Source organism: Plecotus auritus (assembly GCF_963455305.1).
Source record: "Plecotus auritus genome assembly, chromosome: 5".
In the NCBI taxonomy this organism is placed as follows: domain Eukaryota; kingdom Metazoa; phylum Chordata; class Mammalia; order Chiroptera; family Vespertilionidae; genus Plecotus; species Plecotus auritus.
In genome coordinates, this window is record NC_137776.1 from 75,531,074 (window position 1) to 75,552,432 (window position 21,359).

The following is a 21,359-nucleotide window of genomic DNA, read 5'->3' on the forward strand; positions in this document are numbered from 1 at the left end:
AGCTATTCTTTGTGATACTCACATAGCTTGGAATTAGTAAAACCAAAGTTAGAGCTTAGGTACTCTGGCTTCACAGTCCCAGACCTTAACCATTATATCCCACCAGCTCTTAGAGAAAAGGAAACGGTGGTGAAAGAGATATAATATGAATTAATTTTATATCCATCTAGAATTCTTACTATTTATTATTATTAATGAAAATTCATAAATCTATTTCCTAAATATATTACTAAGTTAAAGAACATCTTAAAATCTTAGATACCTCAAAGCTACATGCTATTTGTTAACCAAACATGTCAAACTCACAGTCCATGGGCCACATGTGGCCCACAACGAATATTTTTGCGGCCCAGCCAATATAATGGTATGTAAGAAAAGTTTTAATAAAAATTTCATAACTTAATTTTTACAATATCCTGTTATACATAATTATTAATAATGAACTACAACATTCGCTAATGACTGATTACTATAATCATGTTGCATCCATTTCCTTTACGCACCTTATGCGCAGGCGCACCATTTCTCTCCACTAATACCAGCAGCAAATATTTTAGCAGCTGATTGTCACATCATTAGTCTTGGACTGACTTGTTTGGTGTGCGCAACAGGAAATATTTTGCTTTTGGAGAACAAGAAAAATAGGTTTATTTGGGTTACGCTTATTAATTTGTGCAGTTATTCAGTGTCTGGTAAGTTAATGTTCAAGAAAAAATATTAATTTTTATTAAAATGTTCTATTATTTTATGTTAACAATTACTCATTTAATTTCAGCCCTTTGTATTCAGCATGTCTCTATCAAAATTAACCTACATTTCCATGAAAATTGAAGCTTTTGTTTCTCTGAGGCCCACGTAAACTTAAACCTTGTTTATTTGGCTCGTGTTAGCCTTTGAGTTGGACATGCTTGTTGTAAACTGTTAACTTGCATTTGATAGGAAATATATACCCACATTTTTATAGTACTCTCCTATACAACTTTGAAAAGGACATAAAAAATATTCCTTAACATAACAGAATGGAGTGGGTCTATGTTGGCTTTGTCTTCATCAATTGGATTACATTTGATTCCTGACATAATAGCTACTCCCCTTTAATTTAAAATGACACTTTCCTTTTATGTTAATGCTGAGGAATACAGATCAGATGCCCTGTTTACATATCTGCTTCCTGGCTTGCATATTGCATCTCCTTAAAAACTAGTGGTCTTCCTACTTCAGTTTAAGATCCAAACCAATGATAATGTGGTATGAAGCAATGACCGTGCTTCATAAAAAGCACTCTATGAAGACTGATTCAAGTATGAAATTTCTGTTCTACTCTAATAAGCTTTCTAGCAAAATTAATTTGATGCATTTTTAATTACATACATAATCATCATAGTGTTGCACATAATTAGGCATAAACGGTAAGTAGTTCTAATAGATAACATTATAATAATTAGTATTGCTTTCACAGAGTCAAGCCAAATTTTAAATTTTAGTTTTTCATGTTGTCAGTTCTTTATAGTTCTTCATAGCCAGTTAGAAGAATCAGCATTTACCATTTTACCTGATATCATATACCATTTAATCACCTCCCTATCACCTCTCTGCACACACACAAATTCTCATGCAGGATAAAATCAATAAACCAAAAGCTAAGTTGCCCACATTTCTTTTGCTGTTTTCAACCACCAGACCTCTACCTAATACTCAAAACTATGAGTGAGGTCTGGACTTTCATACTCATTTTCCCCCCATTTGCTTTTATTTCTCCTCAGTTCTCCCCATCACAACCCCCATGTTGTTAACTTGTATCAGTGTGCATTGGATTAGAGAGAGCCGAAAGATGGAACCAATAGTCTGTGGATTTTCTACTTCAGATTGAGACAGGGGAAAAAGAGAGTTGGGCTACCAGGGTTAAGTGGAACAAAAAACATATGTAAAGCACTGAGTTATTATGCCTGCCGTAAGGTACAGACTAAATTATGTAGGTCATACCCATACCTTTCTTCTCTTCATCCACTAAAATGTTTAAGTCTTTTCTATGACAATCCTTTCCATTTCCTCTTTCTGTCCCAGTCCCTTCTTACATTTATCTTTGTCCTCTCTGCTCTACTGAAACCCTTTTTTTTTAAAAAATATATTTTATTGATTTTTTACAGAGAGGAAGAGAGAGGGATAGAGAGTTAGAAACATCGATGAGAGAGAAACATCGATCAGCTGCCTCCTGCACACCTCCTACTGGGGATGTGCCTGCAACCAAGGTACATGCCCTTGACCGGAATCGAACCTGGGACCTTTCAGTCCACAGGCTGACGCTCTATCCACTGAGCCAAACCAGTCAGGGCCTGAAACCCTTTTTAAAGGTCTTAATTGATTCTATTTGGAAACCCAGTGCATTTTTTAGAGTTCATCCAAGTATATTTCTCTAAGGCTTTGCCATTAATGGTTCTGCTTACTTTGATGAACTATTCTTCTTCCTTATGTGAAGCTTTCTAGGTTCTTCATCTATATGTTTGATTATTTAGCAGTTTCTTCATTAACACTTTTTCTCCTTGCCTTTCACATGTAAAAGTTCTTTAGATTATAATTGTATCATAAAACTTCTTTATGAGGGATGATTCTTTCCTCCTTGGGCTACAAGCACCAACTTCATATTTGTAACTTCCAGATTTAAAACTCCAGTCCAACCTTCTTTTCTTAAATAGACTCAAATTCTCAACTTTCTCCTGGCCATTATCCTATCAACATTTTAAACTAAACAGTCAAAGACAAATTTATTATTTTCCCCAAACTTCCAGTTCTTCTGTTATTCTTAATTCATTTTATTGGTACTATTAACTCCATGACATTATGCTTTCACCAAGTTTTTGACCATCCATTGATCTAAATTTTCATAGTCCTAATTTATGCCTTTGCTATTTTAGCCTTTTAGATGGCTTTTCTTCTTTCACTATTTTTCACTTATCTTTCTCCCTACTATTAGGTACTTTCAAACAATGCAAGTCAGAATATATCACCCTGTCCTCATTAACTAGCAATGACTCCCATTATCAGGAGAGAATCCTATTTAATCTAAGAATTAATTCACTTTGCCCTGGTCTGAAACAATTCCAGTCCTAATTTCTACCACAGCCAATAGTATGTTCCAGATACCTACCCCCATTTTCAGTCTCTATATGAATTTTTCTCTTTCTAGCTTATGAATTTACATTTTTATTTAACATATATATTTTTCTGCTATGAGTTATAGCTGTCTAACATTGTTCTTCCCACCTAACCCCACCCACTTCCCCACTCATGGTATAATCACTTAATTTGTGTAAAGCAATTTTGTATTTGTGGAACCCCAGCAGAGTGCTTAACTTTGACTAGGTACTCAATCCATGTTGGACTAAAGTAGCACATATATGCACAGCAATTTTGGAATGATTTCACGATAATCAAACAAGATTTGACAATTCAATTACCTGACTTGAAGTTGTAAATGAACTATCTTTAGGACCTAGTTTAATGGAGTAGAAATGAAACTTGAGACTGTTAATCCTCATGCTAGAGTTCAGCTATTTTATTGATTTTTGATGCATTTATCCTATAAAAATTGTGAAACACTTCCTGTTATCTGTAGCACATTACTAAGCATAAGCTGACAAACAAAGATACACCAGCCATCACCAGATTGTTCAGTGGGAATTACAGCTATCATTACATAGGTATTAGAACATACAGGTATCAGAACATAGGCTTTATATTTAGAATGACCTTATTTTGAATGCTAGCTCTATTGTACGTTTGCTGTATAATCTTGGGTTATCAACCATCAGATTTTTCATCTGTAAAATGTGAGTTACAATAATAACTACAAGTTTAACTGTTGTGTGTTTCAAAAAGATTGAAAAATTAAAGAACTTGATTTAGGTTTATAATTTGCAGCTGTATATACTGGTGGGGTAAACCAAAATGTAAATAATTATCATAATGCAAATAAAAAATGCCATAATTTACAAAGAAACATTTGTTACATATTTTATTGTTAATACATTTTTATAAACTAAATTACTACTCTTTATACATTACATAAATATTGACATTTATATTAGCATAAAATTAGCATTGATCCCAAATCCAAACCTATTAAATAAGATATAGTTAATTTATATATTGGTTGAATTTATATTGCAGAAACAACAATTGTTCCAAGTTTTCAAGGAAAAAGAACTTTAACAAATCACAGCAGTGAAAATTAGAAATTGAAGAGGGCACAACCAGCTTTCAAGTTACGATACTACAGTTATGTCCCAGTCAGAGAGGAAGCTAAGATATTTGCTGAGTTCACCACTAGCATATTGATAGAAAAAGATCACAGCCTCTGCCCTAGGGCACCCCAACATTAGCAGGTTGACAAGAAGAGGAGGAATCTCACAAAGGAGACTATGAAATGGGAGGAAAACCAAGGGTGTGCAGCCCTGGGAGTAAAGTCATGAACCTGTATCAGGAAACAGTAGTTACCTGTGTCTAATGCTGCTGATAGGTCAAGGAAGATGAGGACTGACAAAAGGTCATTGTACTTAGCATCGAGGTCATTGGAGATATTTACAAGAGAATTTCTGTGGAGCAATGGATATAAGGATTGATGGAGTGGGTTTAAGATAGAAACAGAAGGGTAGAGAGAGACAGTGGGTATGGGTAATTTTTAAAATGTTGTTGCAAAAAGGAATTGAACAATGGTGACTAGTAGGGGAAGTGAGGTCAAAGTTCTTTGTTTTTAAGTTGGGGAAAAATAAGAGCATGTTTGATGCTGAGATTGAACTAGTGCAGGGGTCAAAAAACTTTCTATAAAGAGCTATAGTAAATATTTTAGGCTTTGTGTGTCATAGGTCTTTGAGGCAACTAGCCAGCTACGTCTTGGTAGAGTAAAAGCAGACTGAGGTAATATTTCAACAAAGGGGCTTCACTGTGTTCTGGTAAAAGTTAATTGACAAAGATTGAGGGCTTTAGTTTGTTCTAGTACATAGTTATTTGAAAAATAAAAAACAATTCTGAGAGGAAGTAGAGAATAGCTGAAGTTACGGTATATCCTTGACTCAGTGAGAGGGCATGGAATTTGTGCAAAGGAATTGGGGTTGGGGTTTTGATTATGATTTTGAAAAGCAAGAAAGATAAGAATATGCAGAGATGGGTAAATATGAAAAACAGATCTGTGGAAAATCTCTTTTGAATGCTTCAGTTTTCTCAGAAAAGTAGGAAGCAAAATTATCATACTGTTGCAGAAATTACCAGGTGACCAGAAAACACACAATGGGCACTCGGAAGATTCAGGAAAAACCCTTTATTTGCAGATACACTAGTGTGGTGACTCAGGGGAGTCAGTCTCCAAAGCCTGAGTACCAAATTCGGGGGCGAGAGGGGGGGGGGGGAGGAGAGAGGGGTTGGCTTTCCCTTTTATCTCCTTAGTTTCTTTGTCTCCCAAATATGGACCAGGCTTCTGGATTTTTCGCAGGCTTTGCAGCCTCCATAAATTGGGATGGGGGAAGTGAGATTATGACCAACCACCAAGGCTAGCTGGCACCAGCAGTTAATCTACTGTGGGAGCTTTTTATGTCCTCTGCAGATAAACAGGTTCTGCAAGGCTAGCTAGGACACAAGCGGAAAGGGGGTTGGGGCTAGCAAGTGTATGCATCAGAATGCAGGTTGAGCGGGGCAGGGGGGGGTGGTCAGGCTGACTTCACAATATGTGAGTGACCATTAGGAAGGAAATTTGAAGTTTTACGAAGAGAACATGCATAAAATAATTAAATTAGAGAGTTGAAAAGTATTTGGCTAAAAAAAGAAGGCTATAGATAATTACATTTCTAGTAAAATGTCATTTTCAGCTTAAAATATTCTTGCTCTTCTTTTCCTCATTGGACTTTTTATACATTTAAATATATATATTTCTGAAGTAGCAGATAAACTTATAGCAAATATCAACATATGTTAAATCATTTAAGTTTAATCTTCAATACCCTTCAATGCCCTCATTTTTCTTCTTGGGGTGGGACAGGAGGGTTGTCGCAATCCATTAATAACCCTATTTTAATTTTTAAATATATTTTTATTGGTTTGAGAGAGAAAGCGAGAGGGAGAGATAAATAGAAACATCATTGATAAGAGAGAATCATTGACTGGCTGCCTCCTGTACATTCCCTATTGGGGATTGAGCCTGAAACCCAGGCATGTGCCCTGACTGGGAATTGAACTGTAACCTCCTGGTTCATAGGTCCATGCTCAACCACTGAGCCACACCAGTCTGCCAATACCCCTATTTTCAAATGGAAAAATCAGTTACATGTTCCATGCATATATTTTTCTAGTTGAACAAATTTTATTCCTGTTAAAAATTATTTGTGCAGTGAATATTCTCCTGTCACTTCAGCTGTTCCATGCATTTATCTTAATGAATCTTAATTTGCTCTGATGGCTTGCTAATTTTTGTTTTAATGAAATATTCACTCTGAAATAATTCAGATATAACAAAATATATTATGTCCAGTAGTCGTCTAATATTTTAAAACTCGTGAAAGAAAAATTATTGAAATTGAATATATTCATTGATTGTTATGAAGGTTACACATGGATTGGTAAATCAAAACAAGTGCTCAAAAGATAGAAAATCAATTGATATATCAGATAGAAAAGGCATGGCACCAATGGTGAAATCAACCACTGAGTTGACATTTTTCCTCTTGAAATAATTTAATTTAAAAGAATTTGAAAGGATTTTGTGACTTTGAACATATATAATAGGCTAAAAAGTGAAAGACTGAACAGATAGACCTGAAATATTATTAATGATACTTCAAACAAATGCAAAGCAACATATTTTAGAAGGAATAGATACTGTTTGTTCTCTCAACCAAACACAGAAACTTTGAAGGATGCACTGAGCAAATATTAACAATATTTAAATTTAAACAAATATGTATGTGCATAGTCATATAGAGGTGATATTTTTGTTTTTTCTCTACAGAACTGTTGCCCAATTGCCAGCAGTTGAATTGTCAATATAAATGTGCAGTGGTCAGAAATAGTACAAGATGTTACTGTGAAGATGGATTTGAAGTAAAAGAAGATGGAAGAAGCTGTAGAGGTAAGTATGACAGGTGACTATTAATTTTTTTTTCCAGAGGCTTAGTGAACAGAAATTTTATGAAGTATTTTTTATTACTACCATGTGATCCACACAAAGTTTACATTTATTTTTACCTGAGATTTAAAAGTTTGCACTCACTCCCCCCAAAAAACCACAAACATAAATATTATAGGTCTGCACTTATATCAGTCATTTTTATTCATGTTACAATAATGTCAAACATGTGAAGTGTTTTGGTTAACCATTAAAATATTGGATTTAATTATCTTAAATTTCTAATTGTATTATGCCTATTATACAGCTGCAGGGTGGTATAACTTTGTTATTACTAAGTTAGGTTAATAATAATCATGTAATATCCTTTACAATTTTTGCATTGGCAATTCTGATAATTGACATTTTATCACTATGTTAGTAATGGTGAACATGACAATATTTATATTTTAAATGTCCTAATTCTTATTTTGTGAATACTCTAGAATAAAACAAAACAAAAAGAGAGGCTCATTGCTTTATAATAGATATTTGCACCTTGAATTTGTAGTTTGTTGTTTGCTTTCTGCATTATACAAATGTTATAGAAACACTTATTATTAAACTAGGGGCCCAGTGCACTAACCCGTGCACCTTAAAAGGAACTATGGGCCACAAAGCTGCGGTGGGCACAGGGGCGGGTCTTGGCCCATCATCCATGCCCCCACCCGGCCCCTCCCGCCACAGCCCCGGGTCTCTGTCAGCTGGCAGCCCTGCACCTGCTGACAGCCACTCCCCCATGCTTAAGGCACTGTTCCCACTTGCATCTGCTGAAGGCATGGAGCGATTGGGGCCGATGCCATAAGTGGGTGCGAGCAGCAGCTGCAGCCCTGATAGCCCCTCAGGAGCAGGGGGAGGTGGAGAATCCCTCAGGGCGATTAGGGCCGGCAACCACCACTCACACCTGCTGATGGCACTGAGTGATCGGGACATGGGTCGGGCACTGGCAGCGGGGTGGGTGCAAGTGGGGCCAGCACTGGCAGTGGGTGCAAGCGGGGCCAGTGCCGGCAGCAGGTGTGAGCACCAGGCAGGACCACGCAGGAGCAAAGAATTTTCAGTAACCACCAGAGGTTCACTCCAATGACAGCGACCTTGGTCTGGCGCCCCTACTCACCTGCTCCACCATCCCACTGCAGCCAATGCCCACCATGTTCTGCATACGACCCTGGTGGTCAGCTCACATCATAGCGACTGGTTGTTCAGTTGTTCAGTTGTTCTGGTTGTTCCACCATTTGGGCTATTTGCATATTAGCCTTTTATTATACAGGGTGTCTATCAGACCCAGTGATTGCATAATCTGGCTAAAAGGGGACAGTTGTAGGCAGCAGGATCTGCACCAGGTGTCTGACTGGTGGGGTCAGACCAAACTTGGGTAATTGGGTTCTGGCTAGGAAATAATTCAGAGCCAAGACCCAAAACTGTAAGAGAATATTTACATGGTAAGTTACAGAGGTAGACAAAGTAATTCCTAGAAGAAATGAGCTTAGGAAACAGGTTATGGAAGTAAAGGAAGGAGCCTGGAAGCTTGGAAATGAGGAAGTTAATGGTAAAGTGCCTGGGGCAGGGAAGGAGAAGGGAAAGGGAAAGGTACTGTGTGCTCCTGGGAGGAAGAGCACACTGGGTCCTCCATCCTAAGAATGGAAATTCTAGGGGAGGCCCCAGGGGGAGATCTCAATAGAATATTCAGCAGTTTTCCAGGTGTGTCCTTTCAGGGTTGTGGTCTCCACTGATTAATTGGCCAGCACCAGGGCAGGGAGACATTATTCAATGCAGCTGGTACTGATGAAATGTGGGGTTCAGGGGTGCAGATTCTTCTCGTGGGTTCTTGTCAGATAAAGTTGAATAATAAATTTGTGGACTAACATATTTCTTTAATAAAAATGTAGAGGTTTATTAGAAGCATATACAAACTCCATCTGAGCAGGGATGTCCCCAAAGGGGGAGCCCCCAAATGGGAAAAGCCTGCTTTCTCTCTCTCTAATGGGAAAAATCTAAATCCAAAAAAATCTGAAAATCTGCTGAGTCTCTGTCTCCAGGTTTATAAAGGCTTCAGTTCTTTGTCTGAGCCTGACCCTTTCTACTTGGATTATTTATTAATTTAGGATCCCCGTGCCTTCCTCATTGGTCATTCTGCTACATAGTGTTAGTTTCAAAGTCTAAATCCTACATGGTGCCCCCCATTTTCCCTCCCCCTTATCTTGCCGATTAGAGTTGCCTTTGATCTCCCAGCTGCTCAGGCCAAATATATCTCTGTCCTTAGTTTATGGATGTTTTAATTGCTCAGGCCAGAAATGTTTCCATCTGCCTGGACTGCCCCCCTTTCCTGTGGCATTTCTCTATCCTCTGTACAAGTAAGATAAGCATTTTGGTGTCTTCAAGCCCCAATCTATGCATTTCTCTCCCATGGATCCTCCTTATCTCTAAGACTCCCCAAACTTGCCTGTTTTGTTTTTAAAATTCCTTTCACTGATGTCAGTCATGGTTTGTTTTATTGCTTATCTGGGCCTGGAGTTGAAATACAACTAAGGCATAGATGTTATCTCTAGGGAACAAAAATCAGGGGGTCCAAACCGCATGACCAGCGATTTGCTAAGGGAGGAAAAGTCACCTTGGGTTTGAGGCTCTGCCCATGATTGATTGGCCATTGCTAGTTACCTGGGGTTTTCCACACTAGTGACATTTGTACCTGGCCCATCGTCCTTGCTCTGCTCATGTCTGTCTAACTGCCTACAGCAGGACCAAACTGACATATTTATTTAACTGACATTATTTTTAAGTCAACATTTAAAAATTAGAAGATTGCACACAAACAGTCAGACTTTGAGGGGGAAAAAAATCAGAAGAATTGACAGACTAGACCCCATATCATGACAAAGTCAGCCAAATGAGAATAGTACCTCTAGACATGCAAACAATTTTTAGTTTCTTTTTTTAAAATATATTTTTATTAATTTCAGAGAGGAAAGGAAAGGGAGAGATAGAAACATCAATGATGAGAGAGAATCATTGATTGGCTGCCTCCTGCATGCCCCACACTGGTGATCAAACCCAAAACCTGGGCATGTGTCCTGACTGGGACTTGAACCATGACTTTCTGGTTTATAGGTCAACACTCAAGCACTGAGCTATGATGGCCAGGCTACAATTTTTAGTTTAAACCAGCAGTTGTCATTCACACAGGGTAGGCTAATATATCTCTACTGCAAACTTCTTATTCTTTGGCTACACCTGACTCCTATAGGAATCAGTGTTTTCATCTCATTTTGGATGACTCTCTTCTCCTGAATCTCTTAATTAAATGCATAAAGATAACCTCAATCAATTTCCTCTGTTGAACATAAATAAGAAATTATGCAGCAATCACTGTGGAAGGTCACCAGTGGAAGAAGAGCTCTTCTTTCTTTCTCTGCACTCCTGAATGGCCAGGTTTGAACATCATTTACACTTTCCAGAAGCCATATTTCCAGGATATTTTCTGTCCTTAAAGTAAGAAAGCAGGCAGCATTAAAAGTAATGGCATGCCTACTTCTTTGTGGTCAATTTTGGGGGAGTTATATCAATGTCACAGCAGTACATTCTGGCTAAGGAGAAAGAACAAAATAAATCATTAATCATATTGCTCTCCTGGACAACATGGTATCAGAAAAACTAAAATAAGAGACAATAACATTAAAGTTAAACCATCTGTGAAAATAGATAAGAATCATTTTTTCCATTATGGACTGGACTTTACCAAATATAAGATTTCATTTCTTTCATTATCACTGTAGATTTAACTTCAAAGACTATTCTTTCTATCCCCAAAGCTACTTACTTCAAACAAGCCATCCATGAATGCAAGCTAGTTAATATACAAAGCTAAAGAAATCTGAGAAAAGTGCAAATTAATGCCATACAAATGCATAGTTTTCCAATTAAAATGGTCCCTTAGCTTCTCAATAATCTTTTTCCTTTCGTTACTAAATACCTTTCTTAGCTTTGGGTGGTCAGAAGGTGGGGCTGAGAGTTCTATTTGGTCTTTGTGGTGACTAGCCCCTATCCTGACATTTTCTAGTAGTTCCACCCTAAGTGACCTCACTAGCATAGACTCTGATGTATTCCAAAAGGCCTTATCTATCTATCTATCTATCTATCTATCTATCTATCTATCTATCTATGGCTAAGTGACCGTCCAGTACTAATAGCTATGACGTGCACTGACCATCAGGGGGGCAGACATTCAACACAGGAGCTGCTGAGCTCTGGTAACTTGGCAGCTGAGGATCTCAGGTGAAACACACAGAACCAGAGAGGAGGGAGCATCACGTGAGAACTGCCCTCTCCCAATCAGGGACCCCTTGGGGGATGTTGAAGAGTCTGTTTCAGCCCCATCCCCACAGGCCAGGCTGAGGGACCCCACATGCTGGAGGGATCCCTCTCATTCTGCAGATGATCTTCGAGCCACTGCACCACTCCAGGTATGGCCGGCAGGGGAGGGACCACCGGAGGTTGGCTCCAGGGCATGTCCAGCCCGTCTCACCCAGTTCCATCCCACCAGCCACCTTCTAATTAATTTCCTCTCAATGTGCACAAATCCGTGCACTGGGGCACTAGTTATAAATAACTAAGGACACTCCTATTGCTCAGAAAATACAAGGGTTTGAGGAACTGAAGAAAAAATGAATATATATTTTATTATACCATAGCAGTTTAATCCAATTCACATCACAACCTCATTAGCCATCTTATTTGCTTCTCTTGTCTTCTTTCCTTTTCTATGTCTTTTCCTCATCCTCTTCCTCCAAAATTGTTTCCAAGAGTCTCAACTTCTCTTCAAATTCAGTATTTCCAAGTTCCAATGAGGAAACACAATTAATAGGCCAAAGTTTATATATTCAATTCCCTTTAGGGACTCAATAAAACAAAAGCACATTCCAGTTAATAAGATCTACCTGTCATTTAAGGCAGCATCCCCTTTTCACTACACCAAGGTAATGCACCATGTCCTAACTTCTAAAACCTAATGACAGTTTCAATAGCTATATCACTGGGTTTCTTCATTGAGTATTACACTGTGTCACCTTCTATAATTCCTTACATTTCTCATGAAGTCTCCTTCGGAGGAGGCTCCTGCCTTTTTAGTATTGTGCACTTTCCAAGCTTTTCTCACTTTTCTTTTTCTTTCCTTTTTCTTTTTTTGTTTGTTAATCTAACCCTCTGCTATTTGTTTTTTGTTTTGTTTGTTTTTAATTATATTATCCATATGCTATTGACTAACAAATATTCCAAGACAGATCTCACTAATCTTGCCAGTTTCTTATTTCCAACTGCTTGTTAGTCATTTACTCCAGAATACCCTACAGAATCCTCAAATATAACTCATCCAAACCAAAATCACTATTTCCTCCCATGATAACTCCACTGAAATCTATACTTCATATAGATTGGACCACCATTCAATTCCATCATATCCAATTAGTCTTCTCATGTTGCCTATTGTGTTTGTTAAACATTTGAGTTCAGTTCTTTTTTTTCATTTTTATTGCCACTGACTTAATTCAAAATATAATGACTTCACAATAAAGTTTCTTGAGAGAAATTAGTACATAACTACATTTTAAGAACCTCTTCACTACTTTCACTAACTCATTTTTTTTGTTAGTTTTAAAATATAAAGTTGATCAAATAGCTTATCTAATTAATGCTTCCCAAAGTCTAGGTATAATGCACAGCCTTTTAGTTTAGCATACAATAACTTCATTAGCTGGCCTTAAAACTACTTTCCCCATGCCATCTCTTACCACTTCCCTTATACACATTTACTCCACTCAACTCTTTACACTTTTTTGAAATCCCTACTATGTCATCCTGATGCCTTTTCACATGCTATTTTGGTAAACTGGGATGCCCCATTCCATCTCATCCCTTTTTATTCAGTTTGAGAAAATCCAAATTATTCTTTAACTCAGCTTAATATACAGCCTTTACTTAACATTCTCTCTCTGACTCCAAGCAGTTTTACTTACTTCTCTATGTCTGTATCATAACTAGAGTATGACTCTATCTCTATTGTAAGGAAATCCATAAAATCAAAATTATATTTCACTAGACTGATTTCACTTAAGGGTAGGAACCCTATTTTATCAATTGGGATTTTTTCTGGGGGGATTAGTATAGTTCTTGGTACACAGAACAGAATAAAGACACATATTAGTCTAAATTATTAACTGACAGAATTTGTGTTTTTGCTCACTTGATTAAGAATCATTAAATACCTGCTGTTTATGGAGATTTGGACAAGTTGCTGCAGGAAGGAAGTATAGGAAGAAAAAGGAGAGAGGGAGTAGAATGAGAATCATACATATAAAATAATAAAAGTGTAATATGATAATTAGACCGGATGTCCTTCCTTCCCGACAAAGCTGTAGTGGGCAGGGGCCACGGCAGAGGCCCCGGCCATGGAGGCAGCAGGCAGGGGCCGGGGCCAAGGACCTTGCACAAATTTCATGCATCGGACCTCTAGTATTAAAATAAAATTTAAGATAATATTTTCATTTTAACAAGTGCTTAATAGTACTCTGTTTTGTTTTGTTTTATTTTTTTATTTACTGAGGGTAGTTTGCATAGCTTGGCTCAGAACTCTTATTTAATATGTTTATTGAAAACCATGTTATGTTATTAGACTAATTGTTAAAATAGTGAAAAAGTCAGTGTCATAAACAGTAGTACTATTCAACAAATATTCATTGGAATGCATTTTATACCTTTGTAGAACTATCCAAGGACATCTAGCCTGCCCCTCAAAATGTAAATAAAACCTTTTTTAAAATAGAAGATGTGGATTGGTAGGAAGAGATCAGCCAGAGACCTGCTCCATAACCCATGAACACAGACAATAGGGTAGTGAAGGCCTTGGGGCAAGGGGCGGGGGGTATGAGAGCTGGCTAGAAAGGGTCAAGGGGGGAAAAATAGGGGTCATATGTAATACATTCAACAATAAAAGTTTAATTTAATAAAAATAATAAAAGATGTGGATATTAAGTTTGATCATATATTTCTATAACTATTAAAACAACAATGAATTAGCTGATTTTTAAATTTTATTTATTTTTTTTATTACTATTTCAGTTAGTGTAGTTTTGAAAAGACTTATTGAAGTTGGCCTTTCCTTTTTTTTTTTTTTTTTTTTATCCTCACCTGAGGATATTTTTTCATTAATTTTTAGAGATAGTGGAAGGGAGAGGGAGAGACAGAGAAAAACATCCATGTGAGAGAGACACATGGATTGGTTGCCTCCTGCAATGCCCCAGACCAGGGCCGAGAGCCTGCAACTGAGGTACATGCCCTTGACTGGAATCGAACCCAGGACCCTTCTGTCCACAGGCCAACACTCTATCCACTGAGCCAAACCAGCTAGGTCAGCCCTTCTTTTTTAAAGCAATAGTCTATTTCTAAACTACATTTTTCAAAGGATTTCTTCAAGGAAAAACAAAATGCCCAACAATATCTCTACTTAGAAATGATGCGAATTTTCCTTTCAGATCAAGATGAATGTGCCATTTATGGAGCATGCAGCCAGACCTGCATAAACACACATGGATCCTATGCTTGTGGTTGTGTGGAGGGCTACATAATGCAGCCAGACAACAGATCTTGCAAAGCCAAAAATGGTAAGTTATCATCATTTTTGTCCTTCCAAGTTTATTTCCTTTTTGCAGTTCCTTTTCCTTAGAAATGTGGTAGAGCAATATGGACACTGAAAAAGAGATTTTTGCTTTATTTTAATTCGTAGATCCATACTTAGAAATCCAGAGTAGTTCTTGTAGTTGTACTGATCATTACATAATGCTTTCCATTACAGCAGGTTTCTAATTAGCAAAAGCCTGTTTAAAAGGAATGGATTGATTGATTGCACTACCCAGCTCTCTCCTGGAGTAGCAATAGGTTCCTAATTTGTTTCAGTTTTCTCTCCAAGATTCATACTCCATATAACAGTTCAAGTGATCTGCTAAAATGTAAACCAGATCATGTCACTCTCTTGCTTAAAAATCTCCCAATAACTTTCACTCACATTGAGAATACAATTCAAACAGTTCACAGGTCCTATAAGAGCCTAATGGACTGGTACCATTTACCTTTCCAATCTCACCTACCACTATTCTCCTTTCATCACACACCAGTCATACTGGTTTTCTGGCCCTTCTTCAACCACATTGCTTTTGTTCTGACATTTTTCCACTCGCTGTTTTACCTGTCTGCAATGCTTTTCTCTATGATATTCACATTCTTAATATTCAAGTTTTGACTGAAATGTCAACATTCAGAATGGCCTTCTCTGACCATTCTATTTAATGGTGTATACCCTCTCCATCATTACCTTATTTTCCAATTTTATTTAATTATCCATGCCTACTTTATAACTTTGTGATTTTCTAGTTTTATTTTCTTTATATCACTACCATTTAAAATGAACTAATTTATGTACTAGTCTTTTACATCTGATTTTCCTAGAATAGTGTAAGCATTAGACTATAGAACTAGTTTGGGACATAAAGGTACTCAATATTTGTGGATGGAAGAAATGAATAATGGAGGGAAAGACTGAGGGAGAGAGTAAGGGAAGGGAAAAAAGGAACTTTTCTTTCTAACTATAATTACTAAAATGAGTACTCCACTCTTATGTGAATTTCGTTGGTTCAAAACTATCTTCCTTTTACCTCTTACCTACAAATAAAGCTTATAGTTTCTACACAAGTTCAGCCTACAATAAACACTCAGTGAGTATTGTTGATTTGCTAATGAAGTGGCCTTCAGATGGGATAGTAACAATAGGATAATGTTAATTTTTTGTGGGCCAAATTAGCTTTGGAATAATATAGGAATGTTATTATACATCATATTCCATCTGGCTTCTTCTAACTTCCCCCAAATCTGGATTTACTTAATGCACTTTAAAATTATAGTGTTTTGATAAATTAATGAATGTCCTCCTACCCCACTTATTAGCAATGAGAAAATTAGGTGTGGGATGGGATTCTCTTTTTTGAAGCCAGATTGTTCAAACATTGGATTTGCTCAGCAAGCTGCTGCTGCTGCTGCTATCTCCCTTTACAACAAATCCTCATGTTATAATTGCAATGATTTCCCTAAGACAGTGTGTTTAATTATTTACAAAACATATTCATATACAAAATTGCCCAGACAGAAATTCTTTTACTCTCTATTTATTTAAATTACTGATTTAGTTTATGAAGACCTATTTATTTTTCTGAGGCAATCCTTGAGAAAAATTAGGTCAGGTTACATGCTCTTCTTTGCCCACCACTGAGAGTTCTGATTTTAAATATTGATGGAATAAGGAAATAGAAGGCCAGTTCTTTGCTGTTTCTATTGATCCACACAATATTGTTGTGGTTACACAGGGGGAGTGTAATGTAATAAACCCGATACAAAGAGGCACTATCTCTCTTTCTTACACGGAGCGGGTTTCTGACAATAACAGAGTGTAATCAGAGAGGGTTGGTATATGATAATGGGATGCTGCTTCAAGGATATTGATGACTCTAGAATTGATAATAGAGTAAATAAATGTCCTCACTTCTGGTTGGTTGGCTTGATGACAACATTGGCCTCGAGTTTGAAAATACAGAGTTTCGATGGGAAAGTTTCTGTGGTTTGTAGTTTTAGAACAATGAGTTGTGAGTAATAAACTAAATGGGCAAAAATCTATAACATATACTGACTAATTCTAAAGGCTGCAGGGATATTTGAACCAGTGTATTTGTACAGTTCAAAAGGAAAACTATCGGTTTTGCTTTAGATTTTTCATATTGATAACAAGTGAGCCTTAGATATGTTTTGCTTTAGTTATGTATACAATTCTATTTCTTTCATCAGCTTTACATTTTTTTATGACAATTTGATCATATTGTAGTATTGTTGTGACTGATGGTTGCTAGGAAAAAAGTTATAAATTAAACCACCTTTATCTTAACACTTTGTCATTCTCTTTTCCATTACCTGACTGCTTACCTTGGCCCTTCTTTTTTTTCCCCTCTATAATTCTACCCTACTTGACACTAGAGGCTGACTTTCCTCCAAGTCAAGCCAGAGGTCCAGGGCTCTCAGAAAATGGGAGTATGGGAAACTAGGGAAGGTTAGAATGAGCTGACTCAAGATAGTGGATGTATGAAAAAGATCTCTAGGCTTTAGAAAGAACAATATAAAAATATCAAGCCCAAAGTATACAGTGGGAGGCTAGAAGTAGGCCCAAGAGACAGGAACTGCAAAGGCCTTACTAGATGATGGGGAAATAATCTGGGATAAGTAGCCTTGTATGAGCAGGCAGAGAGAGGCAGAGTCAGCTGGCTGGGAAGCTGCTTTTATAAAGGTGATGAACTAGTTTAGTACAGAATGGTATCATAGTTGCTCCCCAACTATTCACCCCAAAGCTTGTGAGTGTGTGTTATTTTCAGTGTGATAATTGATAGTAATTAGGTAAATTAATAAGTTGATTATTCCTCCTTTGTAATATAATACCTGAATCCAAATAAAAATTATAAGCCTTAAGAGCACTTTTAAGAACTAACTCTAATAGAAGGGAATGAGTGACTTTAGGCTCTGAAGCGATGGGGAAAGAGATTAATGTTTGGCAGGAAGCCTTTTGATTTCTGTGAATTCATGCAATGCAGTTCTTTAGTAATATTGACCTGACTACTGAAATACAGACACAATCATTTCAGAATTGGGAGGAACTTAAAAGGTAATCTAGTCCAACTATCTATTTGGTAGCAAAATAAGTACTTTCTAAATGGAAAAAAGTCTACAATGTACTTCATAAAATAAGTTTAATTTAAATATGCACACTTGAGTAAAAGCAGACCTTAATGCATGCACCTAGGCCCAGTAGAGGGAGCCACAAGCTGTGGATCACTGATAGCTCCATATAGGTTGGTCAAGGCCAGTCACAGACAGCATGTGACATTGGCCTGCACCAGAGTCCCTCTGAAGAGACCCAGAACCAATACACCCAGTGGCCAGCTTCAGACAACAACAGAGCAGGATCCAATAATCTTCACAAGCAGCATATCCACAGGGGATATTGGCAGGCACCAAACCCTGCTGGGGCAGATCCCACTTTGTGTGATCAGCACCTGCAGAGCAGCCTGCATGCTGTGCTGGGGGTTGAGCCTCACTGTCCACCAGCCTGAGGGTTGAACCCATGCACAAATAGGTCAATAGCAATCAAGACTCGATTACAACAGGATGGCCCACACAATGAAACAAGGGGCATTCTTAGAGCACCAAGTTCTGGTAATCAGGAAGATGGTGCCACTAGGTCCCACAGGTCACCTACTACATAAGTTTCCCCTACCAAGACTGGGAGTAGTAGAAGATCTACTTAATACATAGAAAAAAACTCAAACAAGCAACCAAAATGGGGAATCAGAGAATCAGGTAATGAAGGAACACGAGAATTCTCCAGAAAAAGAGCTAAATGAAGTAGAGGTAAGCAATTTATCAGATGCAGAGTTCAGAGTAACGATTATAAAAGTATAAAAAAACAGAAACCATTAAAAAGGATTAGTCATGCCCTAGCCAGTTTGACTGAATGGTAAGAGTGTCAGCCTGTGGACTGAAGCATCATGGGTTCCATTCTGGTCAAGAGCATGTACCTTGGTTGCAGGCTCGATCCCCACCCCTGTAAGGATGCATGCAGGAGGTAACCAATCGATGTGTCTCTCTCACATTTATGTTTCTCTCTCTCATTCTCTTACCTCCCTCTCTCCCTTCTACTTTCTCTAAAAATCAATGAAAAAAATATCCTCTGGTGGGAATGAACAAAACAAAACAAAAATTGAAGAAGAAATAAAGAGCTTCCCAGACAAGAAAAAACTAAAGGAATTTGTAACCACCATTTGTTGCTTTAAGAAAAGGAGGAAGAATAAGAAAAAGGAAAAAATAGTTGAAAAAAATAAAATGGCAGTAAAATGTAGCTATCAGCAATCACTTTAAATGCAATAAGGTAGCTGATTGGATAAGAAAACAAGACCCATGTATATGCTGTCTTCAAGAGACCCACCTCAGAACAAAAAATCCACACAGACTAAAGAGATGGGAAAATATATTTTATGCAAATGGAAAGGAAATAAGAGCTGGGGTAGCAATACTTAAATTTGACAGAATAGACTTTAAAGCCAAGGCTAAGAGACAAAGAAAGACACTGCATAATGATAAAGGGATCAATCCAACAAGAAGATATGACCCTTGTAAACATTTATGTACTCAACATAGGAGCACATGAATATGTAAAGCAGATTGTGATGGACATAAAGGGAAAGATTGACAGTAATATAGTTATAGTAGGGGATCTTTAACACCCATGACATCAATGGACAGATTTTCCAGACAGAAGATCAATAAAGAGATGTTGACTTTAAATGTCACAGCAGATCAAATAAATTTAATTGATATCTTCAGAGTATTCCACTCCAAAGCAGCAGAATATACATTCTTTTCAAATGCCCATGGAACATTTTCTAGGATAGAACACATGTTAGGACACAAAACAAGTATCAACAAATTTAAAAAGATTGCAGTCATATCAAGCATCCTCTCTGACATAATGCTATGAAACTTGAAATCAATCACAAGTAGAAAACTGAAACACGCACGACATGTTACCAAACAATGCTAACTAACATGTTACTAAACAATGAATGGTTTAACAAGTGTTGTCGAGGGTGTAGAGAAAAGGGAACCCTTGCGCACTGTTGGTGGGAATGTAGATTTTTGCAGCCACTGTGGAAGCAGTATGGAGTTACCTCAAAAAATTGAAAATGCAACTGCCTTATTATCCAGCAATTACAATTCTGGGAAATTACCCATAGAAACCTGAAACACTAATTCAAAAGAATATATGTACTCCTATGTTAATTGCAGTGTTATTTACAATAGCTAAGATTTGGAAGCAGCCCAAGTGTCCATCAGTAGATGAGTGGATAAAAGATATGTGGTACATTTATACAATGGAATGCTACTCTGCCATATAAGGGAAGAAAAATTTACCCCTGTGACAGCATGAATGGACCTGGAGAACATTATGCTGAGAGAAATAAGCCAGTCAAAGTTAGACAAGTAACATATGATTTCATTCATATGTGAAGCTTAATAAACAAACAGAACTACCAAGCAAAACAGACACAGACTCATAGATAGAGAGCAGGCAGACAGCTCTGGTGAAAATGGGAGGGTGTCGGGCGGGAGTGGAGGGATTGAGCAAAAAAGAAAAGAGAGAACTCATGAACATGGACAACAGTGTGGTGATTGCAGTGGGGGGCGGGGGCGCGTCGGGTTGTAAGAGGGCATAGAGGGGATAAATAGTAATAGAAAAAATAAATTAAATTAAAAACAATAAAATAAAAGATTAGAATAATTTCAATAAAATAAAAGATTAGAATAATTTCAACTTATCTGAATTTGCCCTTCGCACAAAGGAATCTCCCTGCTGTAATGTCTTCAGTCTTGTGATTTAAACGTATATTATCATAGCGTTGTTTCAAATGTAAAAATGGATGGAATGATTAGTTCAACTGCCTCTGGCATAGGACATTAATTAATATAACAATGGATCTCTCAGGATGAATTAGCTTATCTCTCAGGAGATAAAATCTAGACTGACAGGGAAGAAACAAACAAATAAGTAAATAAATATGCATACTTGATAAAACAATGTAGGAAGAGACAAACTAGAATATGAATGTCATGATGAGTGTTTATTAATTTGAATGGGATACACAATAAAAGCTAGCAATATTTAAATTAAACATTAGGGTCTGTCACTTGAAGAAACTTTTAAAATGAACTGTCAAAGCATTTATAGGCATCTACTAAAACTTCCTGTATATTTTTACATTGTTTTGAGATTAGATTATTGGTAACCTGTCAAATATGAAAATAAAAAGTTTATTTTATTTTATTTAACTTTCTCTTAACTGATTTAGATGTGAGCACCCAGGGCTGAAAGTCGATTCATGTAGAATCTGTAAGTGTGAAAGTAATAGCTAAGGGTGTTTAATTTTTGAACTGTTTCCATTTTTAGTGCTGATAAATGCAGGCTCATTGGACTGTACTTTTCAGTGTCCCAGCCACTTGCTGAAGTCAGGCACTTATGCCAGCATACATTTCTGGGGAACTAATATGGCTCTACTGATTGTACCATGGTAGTAGT

At 37.2% G+C, this 21,359-nt stretch overlaps 1 protein-coding gene across 2 annotated transcripts in view; it reads left to right on the top strand.

Moving 5' to 3' along the window:
* The window catches only part of LRP1B (LDL receptor related protein 1B), a 1,782,191-nt gene that overhangs the window by 819,138 nt on the left and 941,694 nt on the right, over window positions 1-21,359 (top strand). For both annotated transcript variants that reach the window (XM_080670835.1, XM_080670834.1), the window contains exons 4-5: window positions 6,995-7,114; window positions 14,671-14,799. In XM_080670835.1, coding sequence (XP_080526961.1) covers window positions 6,995-7,114; window positions 14,671-14,799 — 249 coding nt within the window. The remainder of the gene's footprint in view (window positions 1-6,994; window positions 7,115-14,670; window positions 14,800-21,359) is intronic.